Source organism: Lytechinus variegatus, chromosome 2 (genome assembly GCF_018143015.1).
Source record: "Lytechinus variegatus isolate NC3 chromosome 2, Lvar_3.0, whole genome shotgun sequence".
Taxonomy (NCBI): Eukaryota; Metazoa; Echinodermata; class Echinoidea; order Temnopleuroida; family Toxopneustidae; genus Lytechinus; species Lytechinus variegatus.
Window position 1 is genome coordinate 16,703,470 of NC_054741.1, and position 16,545 is coordinate 16,720,014.

Sequence of the window (16,545 nt, forward strand, 5' to 3'; positions counted from 1 at the left end):
TCGTAGTCAAAAACGGCAAGTAAATAGCAAAGATGGGTAAGTATTTTACTAAGGCAGAATACTGTGTAAAGTAATTAAAGTTGGCTGCATATTAAAATCAACAGTCCTAATTAGAGTGTACAGAATTTCCAAAACGGAAAAGGGTGTACAGCAGAATCATAATCCCTGTCGCATTCAACCAAACAACTGCAGTTCTGCAGAAGCAGCAGAAATACCATTCAACAGAAAAATGTTGTAACATAACCTAGAGATTTAAAGGTAAAAACTGACAATTGAATACAACCCTCAAAGCCAAAGAAATGTCACACCAAGCTCTCAAAGACGCACCTGTGAGAGGAGGTCATGGCCCACATTGACATCCTGAAAAATAATATCTGTTGATCTCTTGCTTATTGGCGAGTCATGGTCAAGCCTTGAGACACTAAACAACAACAGACCTGTTTGAGAATTTCTTACCTGACTGACATATTTTTTCCTTCAAGCTTTAACCATAATACCTTAGTCACATTTCACCTACAGCTAGTCACAAACATTTTAACATTTTTTTGTAACAGCTACACACATGTACAGGTGGTTTAAGTAATAATGAATAAAATGGCTATTTCGACTAGCTGTACATCCGCCGTAGGGGAAATGTGACTGCAGCATCAGCCAGCTACCTTGACAAAAATGTGCATTATATAACTGAGCAAGTATTTAGCTGGCGGCCACTGGTTGGATTCAGTTGTTGTATCATAACAATGTTTAAAGAAATTGGGGGGGTTGGGGGTGTTACAATAAAATACCTAAAATAGTTAAATGTACACATGTACTAGATATTACCCGGAATAAAAAAACCCAAGTGTCCACATTACTTTAAGCAGGTGTGGCACCACATAGGAGGTGACAACCTATATTATGATTTTTCAAGTAATGAAATAAGTAAAACAAATTTCACAAACTATTAAGAAAGAGAGAAAGAGTAAGGAAGACGACATGGCTTGCTTGTGTAACGGTATAGTGCCCCTATTCTTTACTAGTATTTACAACGTCAATCTCTACCCCCCCCCTCATAAAAATATCCTGGCATCGCTCCTGCCTGTGTCACACCCTTGTATTTTGGCAATCATTTATGAATTGGCATTAATGGTACTTGAGAGTAAAAGAGCACAAATTAATCAAGCAAGTATTAAAGATCACTGGAAATGGAGGGAACAACAGCAAAAAAGGGGGAAATGACAGTAAAAGAGGAAGAGTCAGACAAACACGACTGATATGTTATGGCTCAATTAGATGGCTCATCCAAGCTAGGCAATGTTCATTCTTATGTAGAAGTCAATGGAATTCGAGGCATTGAAAACAGTGAGGACCGTTGAATGAAAAGGTAGCGCAACATAAAGACTCATGACAACACAATGAAAACATAACTTTTTGAGACTTGAAGCAAATGTATGTGCATTCTTAATCATTAGTGGGGGTAATTCCCCTCACCATGGCATGTTCCAAACTATGAAAAATGTTGCTGAGCTTCCTTGCACATCTGAAAAAAATAATGGGTGAATTGCAATTTTACAGTCATGATTCAATTTTCTTTGAGTCTTTGAAAAAGCATATGAAAAGATTTTCTAGAAGACGATACCATTCCCTTTTAAGTCTTATACCCAGTTGTTGGATGAATGGTCACGTTGTGTCAGGACATGACAGCGATTTCAGAAACTTTGCAATCAATGTTTCATAAATTGTTTGAAAGTAATGTGATATAATATTGCAATGCATAAACTTCCACAATTCTATTTGCTAGTGTAATACACATACGAGGTACATGTATGTTGAGAAAACCCAGATCAAATGTTGTTTTTATCTCCTCATTAAGACAAAGCGTCCGGACAGCGGACCCTACATCCTACTAATTTTTATAGAGATATGTATTCTAAAAAACATATTATTTACCCAATCTTCCTCCTCCATTCCTGAGCTATCCAGTTGTTCCCTTGACGAGTAATAGACAGCTTTTCTCTTCTCTTTCTTGATGAAAGTTTTGAAGGAGAAAGGATTCTTTCCATCTTTCCCATGATCCTCGGTTGGAGACTCTGTATCGAATTAAAAGATATAAGAGAGATATCTGTCACAGACCCATGTATCAGAACTGGGGCCAGTAACACAACATTTTGTCACTGATTGTACAGTTGATGTGTATGCTTTATTAAACATTATAGTCAATAGCGGGTATTTACCCTAGCCTAGGCCTGGGAAACATACACTTTTGCCATTTGACTGTTTGCCAGGGTAATCAAATGGTTCATAAAATGTTACAAAAAGTAACAATTGCAGGAAAGCAATTGCTTCACGCACAAGCAAATTGCTAGCTAAGCAAAAGACCATGCCTTAGCAATTGCTTTACTTTGTATACATAACCATTTGCTCGTGCTTAAACCCTTTTCTTGCCTTCAGAAAGCAATTGCTAGAGATTTGACCAATAAGCGACATCACGCTGGTGCGAACATGGCTCACAGGACAAAGGCTAGACTTGTGCAGAGGTGTGGCAGTGCAAAATACCGTTTCTCTCATGTAACATCGTTTCCTTAGACATGGTGTCAAACTAGTCCTTTAACTTGTTTCTCATTAATAAATTTATAGTTTGCATTCGTTTTGCACTTACTTGGAAGAAAACATGTTCATGTAGGGTACTGCACACCTTGGAATTCTTGTTCAGGTGCATAAACATGATTATAAAACGTGAACGCCCAGATCAAGCAAACGCTCACGCGGACACTTGGCAACACGGCAGTAAAAACTTTTGGGTACAATATTGTACTTTCTCAGTCACTGGCAATTTTAACAATTTAATCTGATGACTAGAAATAATTCAATTTTTATGCAATAAACACGGTGGGTTTGGATAAGCACTTTAACACTTCTCATCTAGAATGCAAAGAATCTGAAAGTCGCTATTAAACAGCTAAACATGGCAACATTGTAGAGTCACATTTTATGCCGCATAAGTTCCTTGACCTTGCAGGCAGGCGAATATCAGATATCAGTCATCTTTATTTTTCTACAGAAATTTTCAAAAGTTTTAAATTGCAAACAGTGAAGGAAATAAATACAAAACAAAAAAGTTTTACATAGCATCTCCACAGTGCATAATAAAAAAAAAGAATATAAACTCTCAATCAATATTATTTTTGAATTTCATTTAAAGAATAAATAATCTAATACAGTATAAACTACATTCAATAAAGGTCATATGATTTTACTAACACCAGTCCAAAATGCATTGCTCGCAGATGAATTATCCATACAGTACAGGTACGTGCCTAATAACATATATATTCAATTCAATATAATCGACATCAAGAACGGTAGCTCACCAATAAACTTGGGATTTTGACAGCACCCCCTACAAGGTGACAACAAGGTAAACATGATTTCAGTCTCTCTCTGCTACAATATACTTCATTCACACATGGCTGATGTATTGCTACACTGTAACTGTACCCGACAGCATCACATACATTTCTGCATTGAATAATTATTCATACCGCTAGAACTACATGGGAGCATGCATAAAGCGGGATTAAACTCAATTTGGCAATGACTGAGTTCTTCATCCCATTAATCACACATACATTCCTTTGAATTGCTACTTTATCAAGAATGCTCTGCAATGAGTTGTGTCCTTGGTTGGATTTTGTACTCGGGCTGGGCTAGGCCTAGACGTCATGGCTGGCATTACTCAGTTCAGGGATAGGCACTTCATGTGGAAGGCAGCTGCAGATCAACAGAACATTCTGAGAAAGTTCAACTTTTCTCAACATTTTCATAAGTCTATCAAGTAATTTTGAGATAGTAGGCTTTATACGACACCTAGATAGAGCCTTGTCATTTGATTGGTTGTTTGATATCCATTATTCAGCCCATTTTACAATGAAGTTATCAACCGTGCGATTTTGGATCCAAACGATTTTGTCCATTGCACGCACGCACCAACTCAAAGACTGCAGGCACTACAAGTAAAACCACTGGTGTTTGCAGCACGCATGCTGTATGTACGCGACAATCAAAAGACCGAGCTCGCCTGAGCATATTTTCCATCAAAATTCATAAAATTCATATGAAAAAGATTTTTTTTTAGGTGTCATATAAACCAAATAATGAATGTTATTTCCAATCGTGCAATGGACAGAATACTTCATTAGGTGAAAGATGAAATGAATGATCCATTCAACTCAGCTACACCTCGTTGAATGGATCATATCATCTTTCACCTCAGGAAATATTCTCTATGATTCATATGATTCTGACCTACAGTATAATGAGTTTTCTCTGCAATACTGCTGCTTTAAAATCAAGATAATGAAGATATTTTATCATAAACTGTAATACATAAAGGTCTGACAAAAAGAACCAACCAATCACCTCAATAATCAGCTGAAGAGTATGTGTATCATGGGACTGCGCATCGGATTTGATCACAAGTGCCATGAGATGAACGTGTACCAAAAGTACAAGAAAAGAGCCCTTAAATGTAAGTTTCCCATTAATCCATTAACTTTTAACATGTAGTCTAAGTTAATTTCCAATCTTAATATCAAAATTAAATAAACATATAATGAATTCAAGCTGCATATCATTGTAAATAAGGGAAAAATACTCTGGTTCCAAAAAGAGCACCCCATATACCAGTAGACACTTGTATCACCTACATGTATGAGGTTCCATCTTGTTTGAGGTCAAGTCCACCCCAGACAATTTTTTATATGAAACAATTAATTTTTCTCTTTTAAACAAATCAACCTTTTGTTGGGTTGACTTATCCTCAAGCCTGCTTGTCCTTTAATGTTCTGTACTCATTGGTACTATGAGTGCCAAGTACAAAAGACAAGTAAAAGTGTGATTCGACTGATCGTTGAATCACCCAACATTAAAGTCTACTGTCTGTTTTTACATGCAAATCTAGGCAGGGCCACTCAGCCAATGCAAAAGGTTATGATATAACCTTGTCCACTGTAGGGACTCCCTGTGTGGTGAAATAAGTTTGGTTATGTTTGGCTTATTTTCCTTGTTCTTGGGAATAAATTGACACTATCAGTTTCTATTACAGCTATTCATCATATTACTTGACTCTTAAGAAAATTGAATTCTTTTATTTTTTCTAAACTAAAATGAAAGAGATAGATTGTTTGGTGATGAATTCAGACCAACTTCACTTTCCATCAGTAGAGAGCTATCACAGAAATATGCTCAAAATTTCAATTTTAAATTTGAGCACTCTGGTGAATTAAAAAAAAAAGTTTTCCAAAAGTTAATCATTAAAAAAAATCATAACTGTAAGGAACTGAGTATTTTCGGTAAGAAAAATGATATTTTCAAGAATTGTTTAAATGTGTGTTGTAATGTTGCATAGATCTGCATGTACTTTCACCGGAAGCAGAGTGGTTGCATTCACACTAGTGCAAGGTTAGTTATACCTCGCACTACAGACATGATTGTCACAGTGGATTTTTTTTAGAAGTCGGTAAAAATTGCTTCATAACAGAAATGTTTGCCAAAACTCCTTTTTGCTGCTCACTGAGGCTCTTCCTGGTGACTGGCTATCCTTTTTTCAATTTTTATACGTTTTGCTTATATTTATTGGCGTTGTCATTGTTGATCTTTTGTTTCTTTCTTAATGTCTCATTTCATCATAAAAAATGAAGAAATTTTTATTCTATCTTACATGCAGTGTGTGGCAAAAATAGTCAATCATGGCTTGTTGCTAAATAAGTACAAGGAATTGACTGGATGGAATGGTTTGTCCACTCATGGTTTCAAATCGTCTCGTGTGTGAAGGATTCATATGCACCTGGTGCACGCGAATCTTTCACACCCTTTTTACTAAAATAACTATGACTTTACATCGTAGCTAAGCATTATATTTATTCTATGACACTTACCGAACCATATGGATCGTTTGTTGAATTCTGTTTGGTGTTGTTTTTAATAAAATAACAGCATTTTTCGTGATCTTCACGTAGATGCCTCTTGATCAGCGTTGATATCAACTTTTGCCTAAAGAGGGCGCGCGATATTATTTCAAAGTCGGTAGGCACTTAAGAACCAAGTTTGAAAGGATACTCGTAAAATTATGTCACTCTCGCCGATGAATATTCATTAGATCGTGGTCGTGCGTGTTCAATACACACTGAGTGCATGCATGCAGAGAGTTTTTATTGAACATGCACGACCACGATCTAATGATTATTCATCGCGAGAGTGACGTAATTTTACGAGTGTCCTTTCAAACTTGGTTCTTAAGTGCCTACCGTACCTTTGTTTACGGTGTTGCAAGCTAGCTGCATTCTAGGCGATCAGCATTATTTTCTTGCTCGTTCAATCCACTTTCATCATCATCTTGTCAAAAGATGGCGTACTTTACCAATAAGTATATACATGAGATGCAACCTGTTGATTTTTGGTACAATTTCCTATTATGCGCTGACGACTTGAATTGAGAATGTTCGATACGAAAAATTGCTTTTCGATTGTTGTTTGCGTACTTTCCACCGCAGTATTAAGGACGGATCGAACGGAGTATCCTGGTTGAGACTTGGAGGTAAGCGATAAAAACACTTTTATAAATAATTTCCAATTCATTAAAAAAAAAAAGTTAAATCATAAAAACAAATTTCCATTAGTGGAGAAATACTCAAATGTTTGGCGTTTTTTATTCCCTCACATTCGTGTGATGAATGAAAACGTCAAAGTCCACTATGAAACCACATGCGTTGTGCGAGGTTAGTATTACTAACCTCGCATGTTGTGTGAGTGTGGTTTGTCAACAAATATAGTCCCCCAAAAGTCTAAAACAAAGATTGGACACTTCACCGACTTCTCATTATCATATGCTTTGCATCAATTTGCATGTAAAATAGTTTAGGTGCCTTGTAGTGTCTTTGATATGAACATAAATCGCGCACCCTCTTTTAATATGCAATTAAACGTATGTGTGGGGTGTTGCAATGAAGTGGGCTGGGCCTACTGACATGACACAATTTTGCACACCTGGGACTAGTAAGAAGGATGAAACCGATCTTACCTGCTACTTTGAGTTTACTCCTTCTAATAATATTTGGATCGTGAAACGAGTGCCTATCTGCATGGCTGTAAGGTCTTGTATCCTCCCCTTCTTCGTCGCTTTCAAAAATGCTCTGAGACGATCTTTTACGGTACGGAACGTACAGCTGGAACGAGGCGTCGCCATCATCAATTTCGTTGATGTGAATAAAATCTTCCTCTCTTCCGCAGTTCGACATGCCAAATCCATTTTTCTGCAAAAAAGAACAATCAATAATATCATTTACCTGATTCAGAATCATCACTGCTTGATACTTGAGCTGGCACCGGTGCTTCGGGTAAATGTTGAGATTTCCTTATGGAGAAATTCTTAAATGAAAAAGGATTTGGTTCGTCGTCAGACAACTCCTCCAGAAAAGTAGCCATTGTTGTGATACGAGGTCATGGGTCAAATATATTCACATGTGCTTTTTCGCGAGCACGTGATATAAACAAACGTAGATTGGATATAAACTTTGAACCAATGAGAATGGGGGTAATGATATTCAACATAGCTTTTAAGTAGGCGTACATTTTTTTTCCTAGGGGGGTGTCTCGGGCCACGCCTCCCCCCAAGTTCTACCACCAAGAAAAAAAAAGAAATTTAAATGGAAAAGGTCAATTATGACTTCATTTTCATTTTTTTTTCAAAATATCTCACAAATTTTCTCTTTCGTATTAATGAGGTAATTTTCCCCTAAAATGTTGTCCCATTGATCTACACTATGTTTGGACCACTCAAAATATTTGGCTTATTACGATACTCGGTATTGGATTAGTATTGATTATTAGGCTATTGTTAACTCTATGGGGGTAACAATTCAGTGTAATCGTGAGACCCGGGGGGGGGGGCCACTTCCATTCACGAGTGGATACCATGCGCGACCATGGGGTCTCGAAAAGCACCCTAAACACGTAATTTCCATATTCTGAAAATGCACCCCTTAACAAGTATTGGCGTGTGAAACCCTATACCCTTAATAAGTATTGGAAACAAAACGATACTCTTGGCAAATATTCCCTGAAATGAACCCCTAAACAAGTACAGGAATGTTTTATTATTACGGGTCCTTCGGTCGTCGGCTTTGCCTTATTTGGTTTAGTTCGACCCCACCGTCTACCCCTCGCGCAAATAGGACTCTAAACACGTAGTGTTGGGGCTAAAAGGACATCCTTTATAAAACATTTTAATTTTGTTTTATCATCCCCGCAAATTCGACCCTAAACACGTAATTTTCCTAGCGAAATAGATACCCTTTTTCATTATTTTTGTGTTTTTGACACCCTTATCACGTTACGTACGTAACGTGCCCTATCGTGAAAAGGACATCCTTTTTACGTGTTTTTTTTTGTCGCGCATGGTATCCACTCGTCAATGTAAGTGGCCCCCCGGGTCGTGAGAGATCATGCTCTTTATTTATCTACGAAAGAGAGATTATCATATAATTTGACAATTTGACTGAAGTTGCACATACATTATTCAGTAAATGAGAGCGCCGTAAAAAACAGCAACAACTACACAAAATACACTGGATTTGACGTTGTTAAAGTAAGACTAAGAGTGAAAATAAAAACTTCTGCTATGATAAAATACTCCGAGATAAGAAACCGGGATGGCGATAACTTTCATCTTTAATACGGATCTTTTTTTTTATTAAGTCTTTGTCATTTCGAAACAACTTAATTTCGGGGTGTATTTGATATGTCAGGATTTGATAATCCTGTAATGATTATTTTATATCCATTTGAGAAAAATACTATATATTTTGGCTATTTGTTTGATATAAGTACTGAGAAAACTTAATTGGCAATGTTTGCGAATACTGCATGACAGTAGTTTCCTCTCCAAACTCTTGGCTATTAGGTAAAAGTGCCCCATGAGGATAATTGTGTGTCCAACCAACATTGGGCATTTCGTTTGGGCATTTTTTATTTATCCAGTGTGAGGGAAATTTTGCCCATCCTAAAGTAACTGCTGCTTATATTTTAACCTATGCTCCCCGCATTGGGTAAAATACTGCCCAAACGTGGTTGGACACATAATTACCCTCTAGGTGGTAAACATTTTACCCAATTTTTTTTTTACAGTGCATAGCATTATATATGCAATATACGACCCGGAAGTATTTCATAGTCAAACGGGGAATAGATGGTCATGAGAGAATGGGGTATTAGAGAGAAGGGTCGCAATACTGTGGTGAGGGTGATGTTAAGTCATGACGAGGGTGTAAAGTTAATAACGATCTCTGATTAGAAGATATTGATGTGAGAATTCGAATAAGAGGGTCTTCAAATTAGGTGTATGAATAATGAGGGACGGATCATAAAAAAGAATCTGTGGTGTATCATTAAATAAGGGGTGGATGTGCCGATTCATTTCAATTTTCATACAAGGAGGTAAATTGCTCCCCTCTCCCGACAACAACAAAAACTGAATTATATTTATTTAAAAAAAAGAATTGTTCTCATTTAAAATTGTGTGGGACGCATTTTTCAGCAAAATAATAATAATAAATTAAAAATAAGGAGAGCACGCTTCACCTAATTGCCAGGCATTATTCGAACGGGGGAAAAGGATATGCAAAAGATAGAAATGATTTTTAACCAAAAATAATATTTCACTGGCCACAAAGTCTTCTATCTTTATTACCATTGTCTTTAATATCATTCATGTGGCTAATGCTTGCATTGGTGTTGTGTTCATTGTTATTAACAACATCATTTTTTTTTTGAATTATCATTTTTATTCTGATGATCCTCCATCTTTTCCTCCTCCTCCTCCTCATCATCATCGTCATCATCACCATCATATATTATATCATATAAATACATATCAGGAAATCCGATATAGATTAATGGCATCGTAGTTTCATTTCCATGCAAAATTAGAGAATTATACTCAAACCTAAAACCAAGTCATATATTCGAAGCTTGCGAAGTTCCACAGATAAATCATTGTTCCAGATCCCCTTTCACAAAACAATAGTTACACTTGGTGATCGTGTATTTGCACTTGCTGCCCCCAAACTATGGAATAGCCTGCCAATTGACATAGGAAGCTCTCCACCATTTACTCTCTACAAATAAAAATTAAAAACATAGCTGAATATATAAAGCTGTGCCATACCAATTTTTTCATAAAAAATATCATTAATCCACAGCGTTTAAACCTTGACACTTATTCCTATATAATATGCATTCTGATCTTGGCCAATTATGCCCTTTAATGGAATTATCATGTAGTTTGTAATTGGAACGGGAAGGATGTGTTAATGACAGGAAGGTAGAGGGGAGGGGGGATAGAAGGAGTTCCCCCATTTTTATTTATCGAAAGCATTCGATACAATGGATCATCACATATTATTTTGTAAATTAATGAAATATGGAGTCAGGGGTGGTTCTAGCTTGGTTTAAAAATACTAAAGCAATCGACGCTATTGTGTTTGTTTCAAATCAAATCTTTGCACGTTGAAATGTGAAGTACCACAAGGATCTATTTTAGGTCCCTTTTATTTTTCAAATATATGAATGGCAATGTGAATGAATCTACAGAATTATTGTGTGTTCTATTTGCAGATGATACCAATGTATTTTATTCACAGAAAGACTTGAATATATTGATCCAACACTAATTTAGAATGTTGAAGAAATTATAAATGTGGTTTAGAGCCAAGAAACTAACCCTAAATAATTATAAGCAAAACAAATTTTTATATATTTTCAACACATTCAAAATAAAAAAAATTTTTTAACAACATCTTTATAGACGATGTACCCATAATTGAAAAACAAGAAACCAAAGTTATAGGTGTTTTGATTGATTCAAATTTATCGTAGAGCAGTCACATTCATAATATTTGCATGTTGAAATATAGAGGGATGGGGATTTTATAAATTGAAATATTATATCTCAAAAAAGTACTTGACTATGCTTTATAATTCGTTCATCTTATCCCACTTATCATACTGCGACATAGTATGGGGGTATAGTAGTAAGTCGAGAATAGAAGCGATATCCCGTTTAAAAAAATACACAATTGTACACATTCACATTACATTGCAGGTACTGATTCAATATTTCACAGCTTAAAGACATAGAAAATCGAGGACATTAACACATTCCAAACAGGCATGTTTATTTATAAATTTTAACGTAATAAATACTATTCCAATTCCATTTTTCATTTTTTTTTTGGGGGGTCTACAACAAAGATTTTCATACTTATCCAGCGCGTCCTTCAACGGATATCCACCTAAGTTGACCTAACCAACCCCAGAATTTTGCTCACTCATAAGACAATACACCATCATGCATGGTCCAGATATTTGCAATATCGTGCCACATAATGATTAAACAGTCTGCGTCTCTTATCTATTTTAAAGCTCCATTGCAAAAGTTTCTTATTTCTAAGTATACATAAATGTATCAACTGCACTCATCCACTTGCACTCACTCGCACGTATTTGCATTTCTTTTAGCCAAAATTACTTTATCTTATCTCTCCCCATCAAGTTTCAAAATGTCAATACGTTCTATTTCCTGACATCTTTATCAATAAATATAATGTATTCCATGACGGTTCCAATGTAGCCCTCCCTCATGGCTGCTATTGTTTCAAGTACTTTCCTGCTTATTATAGCTTGTCCCTGCATTTTTACTCAACTTACTATTTTTCATGCTTTATATGTATGATACAGTTTTTAGTCTTATACATTATTTATCTTTTCGATTGTCACACAAAAATGTACTAATTTATATCATTGTTATTGTATTAATTTTTTTTATTTGTTATTGATTTATGAATAAATGCAGAAACTCATTAAAAAAAGTACCACATTACCTTATAGCTATCATGACTCAGACCTATCAGTCAGTTAATTCGTACAAGATTTTTTTTTTTGAGGAGGGGGGTAGACCATTTGTAATAGGTCTATGGGTAAACGAATCGTTTTCAGTATTTCATTAATCTAACACATTATGACTATACCACCGTTGATATCAGTATTTACTAAAATCAGGGGTGGGATTTTGTGAGATTTATGGACCTTCTCCCATAGGCTACAAAATTCGAAATTTGACTACCTCCGGGGGAGGGGGGGGTCATAATGTCATCGATCAGGGTTCGATCCCGAGTCGTGTCTTTCTTTACTTTATATTTTTAAGGAGGTAAAAAGAGAAAGGTCAAACAGAGGAAATAAGACAATACAACAACTCGTCATCTTTTCCCCCCAGACAAGTCGTCTGCCGAGTTTCAACAACTTGTCATTTTGTATTCTTGTCCCAAACAAGCAGACATGCCGAGTTTCATCAACTCGTCTTAAAGATGTCTTGATGAGTTTCAACTACTAATCTTCTGGTCGTTTAACTCTCACCATCTCATCTTCTTATCTCCTCATCTGGTTGGCACTTACAAGCATTCGTATTATTCGTCCTTATCAAGTCAACATGAGATAGACTAATTAAACCGATCCCTCGTCTCCCATCCTCCTTAGATCATTTGCAGATTATCCTCCCATCTTCTTGCCCTAATTAACAATACTTACGTCGACATGGCGAGTCCAAGTAACTCGTTAATTAATTATCTTGTCTTCTCATCCTGTGTGGATTAACGAACATCTCTATATATACTCTTTAGCTTCCATAAATACTGAATGTCATGAAAATTGGACTCATTGCCTAACTTACAGTGTTCTTTGCATACACTACTCTAGAAAACAATTGATCAAGTTAGCCAATTAGTCGGTTAATTATTGTGTCCGACCGATGAAATGCTCATTTTCAACCTGAATTTTCGTAGATTTTTAACCAAAAACTGGTTAATCTTGACAATATCTGTCGGTTGGTTATGCTATCAACAACACACTGAGGTTATTTTTGCTAATCCCTTTTAAGAGTGTAATTTACCTGTTCTTGATAATGCCTCCATTGTTGCCTAAGGATTGCTCGCTTGAGAGATGTGTCGACTACAAACGGCACTTCCATTGAATTCATATAAAAACTTGAATAAATCCTCACAGAAATCAGCACAAAGTGTCATCAATATTCAAAGAGTCTGACGCGAAGTCAATTTCATTAGGCGATCTCTCGATGATTCAATTCAACGAAAATAAACATAGGTATTCCATTTAATAGTTAATCCTTGGTTTTGTTGTTTCCTTTTGGATCTCGTGAATCGGAAATCTTGAAATCAACGATTATCGACGATTGAACTCAACGAAAATTATCTTGGAAATACCAACTTATAGCTGTTTCTTATACCTATTTTGTGTATAAATACGCACTAAAACGCAGCTTTTTCCCACAACAAAATTAAACGTTGTCCATCATGCCACTAACAGTTGAACATTTACACAATTTTATTGAGTACACTATATGAAAGGACAGTGAAAGTGCCAACTTTTTTCCCTTCTTCCGTGGACTCTAAATTTTCCAACATTGTTAAATTAAAACTTGATTTGGCTCGTTGAAATCATGTAAGAAGGGGATTGCTTGAAAATTGGCTCAATCGAGAGTCTGTATACAAAGAAACTGACAAAACCCATGCCTGAAGTTAATGTTTTGTAATAGTGAGGCCGTCGAAATATATGTCAGCGGAACAGTCAGTACATATTAACGACTCTCACACTGATCATGAGAACATACGAGAGTAAAAACATTCTTTTGAAACTTCTTGTTTAACTTTTTTCTCGTGTTCTATTAGAAAAAAAGTTTTGTGTACCTTTCTACAACCATATCAATGAAAAAAACTAGGGTGTTAAAACCTCCATCAGTTTGTGTCCCTGGAGGTGCAAAAATTACACCCATAAGTTTGGACATAACACCAATGAGTGTTCAAGATTAAACCAAAGGGGTTGTAATAGCACCCACTTGTGTTGAATTAACACTGTAAATTCAACACCTAGGTAAGTTGACGGGCATGGTCCTCTATCTATACACCGGTTACCATCAAAGTTTTTGCTTATATATTTGCATCTTTGCACCTTCCAGTCAAGGAAGGTGTCCAAGTGCACCCAACATGTCTGTGTACCATTATTAAAGTCCAAAGGTGAACTTTTTTCCTTAAGAGTGTGCATTTTTTCTAGAACCGTTTAGTAGTTGAATGCTTCTCCTAACTTCAATTCTGTCCATTACAATTCGAAACGTTTTGAGTTTACAGCACTTTCCATTCTCGTTTACATTCTAATCATACTGAGTAAATTTTTTGGTAGAAAGGGAACATGCATGTTTGCTAGGTATTCTTTTTAGTCCATATTGGGCTATTTAAACGCAACACTGCCTAACATTTACAAAATACTTAGTAATTATATCTTTTTACCCAACCAAACTGCATGTTCCCATTTTAACCAATATTGGGTAAACCTTTCTTAGTGTGTAACTATATCATTATCATCATATTTTTTTATTCATTTTGTATTAATGTGATTGTTTTTATAATCATCATCATCATCAATATCATTACGGAAAATAATTTTTGTTTTCAGAAGATTCTTTAAAAAATGTTTCAATAGCTTTAACAGACAAGAGTACATGGTCGTCATACCAACCTGAATGGATGCTGGAGCCGTCATCCGGCGGAGCTTTTTAGTGACTCGCTGCATGTTGACTCGGTGATGAGTCATGATGACTCTTGATATTCCAGGGGAGAAAATCCAAAATCAATATCGGAGATTCCTCAAAGTTTCCTTCTGATTCCGTCGGATTCAAAATTGTAATCCTTTCGAAGATTATCGAATCGATGATAATCGAAACACGGTTGGCCTTAATACGGTGGCTTTAAACAATAGAAAATATGAATTCCGAAATGAATCGATATAAAATGTATCGATATTCTTAAACTTTAAAATGACCTATATCGTCATTTCAGTTTTCCATTAGGAAGTCGGTTGGCTATTATGTCAGAAGTAATTATCAATTTCTTAAAGTTTTTCCATCTGTACTCAAAACCTGGTTTTTGCAATTTTTTGCTGAGTTAAAAACAATGCATCCTTGATCCACTTCACGACTCTTGGCTTCTTCGCAAAAAAGTCATTAGCTCATCCAAAAGAGCTCGGACAATATCATCAAATACACAACGGTTGGCCGAGGACCAGTGCATTCAAAAGTGTATCGACTAATTTGTCAGGTACTCCACGCAGTGAATATAATGGATATAGAAAATGGATTATCAGCAGACGAGAAGAAATCGCATTTACCTAACACTTCAGATGAAACAAAATGGGTGGTCCAAGTAAAAATAATATTTAATGTTGATTAATACAGATTCATTTATAGGATTGCAAGAGTTCCAAACTTGAAGAACGTACGATCATCACAGTCCAGTGACGTCACATAGTCCTGTGTTGATGTAGTGATAAGTTTCAGTTGAAATCATCCGCTATAACTTCATCCAAAGTGGCAGGAATATCCTTGAAAGAAAAACAGAAGAGAGAATCAATATGTAGCTGCTACATGATGAATCCAATTTAACCTATTAACTCTTAAATGATTGGAAATCTGACATTTAACAGCGCAGCGGATTTTGTATATTATATTCATTATTTTCTTCATTCATTTCATTATTCCTACATAGTAGACATTGATACAATCATTTTACTCATATAGTGCTGATATATTGTTCCAAAATGTTTGGCAATTACAAAGGTTACATTGTAGGCCTGTATACCTTCACCTTATGTAACTAAATTATATTGATAAACATAGGCATATAGGATAAAGCTAACAATCTCATTGAAATATTGTATGAATTAAGTGGTAGTGGGTTATTATTGAAAAAAATACTTGAATCTGATTTATGACAACAAATAGATAGAAGCATATTTTTCTGCACTATTTTATTCTAATTTACTAAAAATAAAAACAACATTTAAACATTTCAATTTATTATTTTTTAATTAAACACATTACATTTCATTACTTTTCATCATGGTATATATGAATCATATAAAATGAATCATACTAACTGATTCATATACATTCATGTACCAAATAAAGAAAAGCACGAAACACACATATACCCCCTCGCCATCCACATACAGTGTACGCTTGCAGCTGTTTTGATTGCTGGGGGTCAAAAATGCTAAATCCTCGATAAGTCTGGGCTTAATATGATGTGAATATACTAATCGCTGACATTGAGACTGCTAAAATTCACGAAAATGTGATGAGAATATGACTCAATAAGACGGGGAAGGCAGGAAAGTGATCTCATTGTTTCCGTCTCTAATGATTTCTCTCTTGCTGACAGATCAAATATTCCTTTCAAAATATAATAACAATTCATGCTGTACATTAACATGATGCTAATATAGTAACAAGAACAAAATGTTTGATGAATTTCTTATCGTTCCTAACTGTTTTAATAATTTGTAAACATGAGTTATATGGCCCATTGTTCTTGATTCTTTCCTGTCGGCAGACTGAAAATCTCACCCCCCCCAAAAAAAAAAAAATAACAGGATTTATTTCGGTCA

General features: G+C 35.6%; 1 protein-coding gene across 2 annotated transcripts in view; it reads right to left on the reverse strand.

The window, feature by feature from the left end:
* The window catches only part of LOC121407449 (nucleolar and coiled-body phosphoprotein 1-like), an 83,263-nt gene that overhangs the window by 53,808 nt on the left and 12,910 nt on the right, over window positions 1-16,545 (reverse strand). The window contains exons 2-4 of one of the 2 annotated variants that reach the window (XM_041598520.1): window positions 14,620-15,480; window positions 7,058-7,289; window positions 1,930-2,069 (exon numbers count right to left, since the gene is read on the reverse strand). In XM_041598520.1, the coding sequence (XP_041454454.1) occupies window positions 1,930-2,069; window positions 7,058-7,289; window positions 14,620-14,694 (447 nt within the window). In that variant the 5' untranslated portion in view covers window positions 14,695-15,480. Of the gene's footprint in view, window positions 1-1,929; window positions 2,070-7,057; window positions 7,290-7,322; window positions 7,465-14,619; window positions 15,481-16,545 lie in introns of those variants that run through there. The other variant, XM_041598521.1, reaches the window with a different exon arrangement.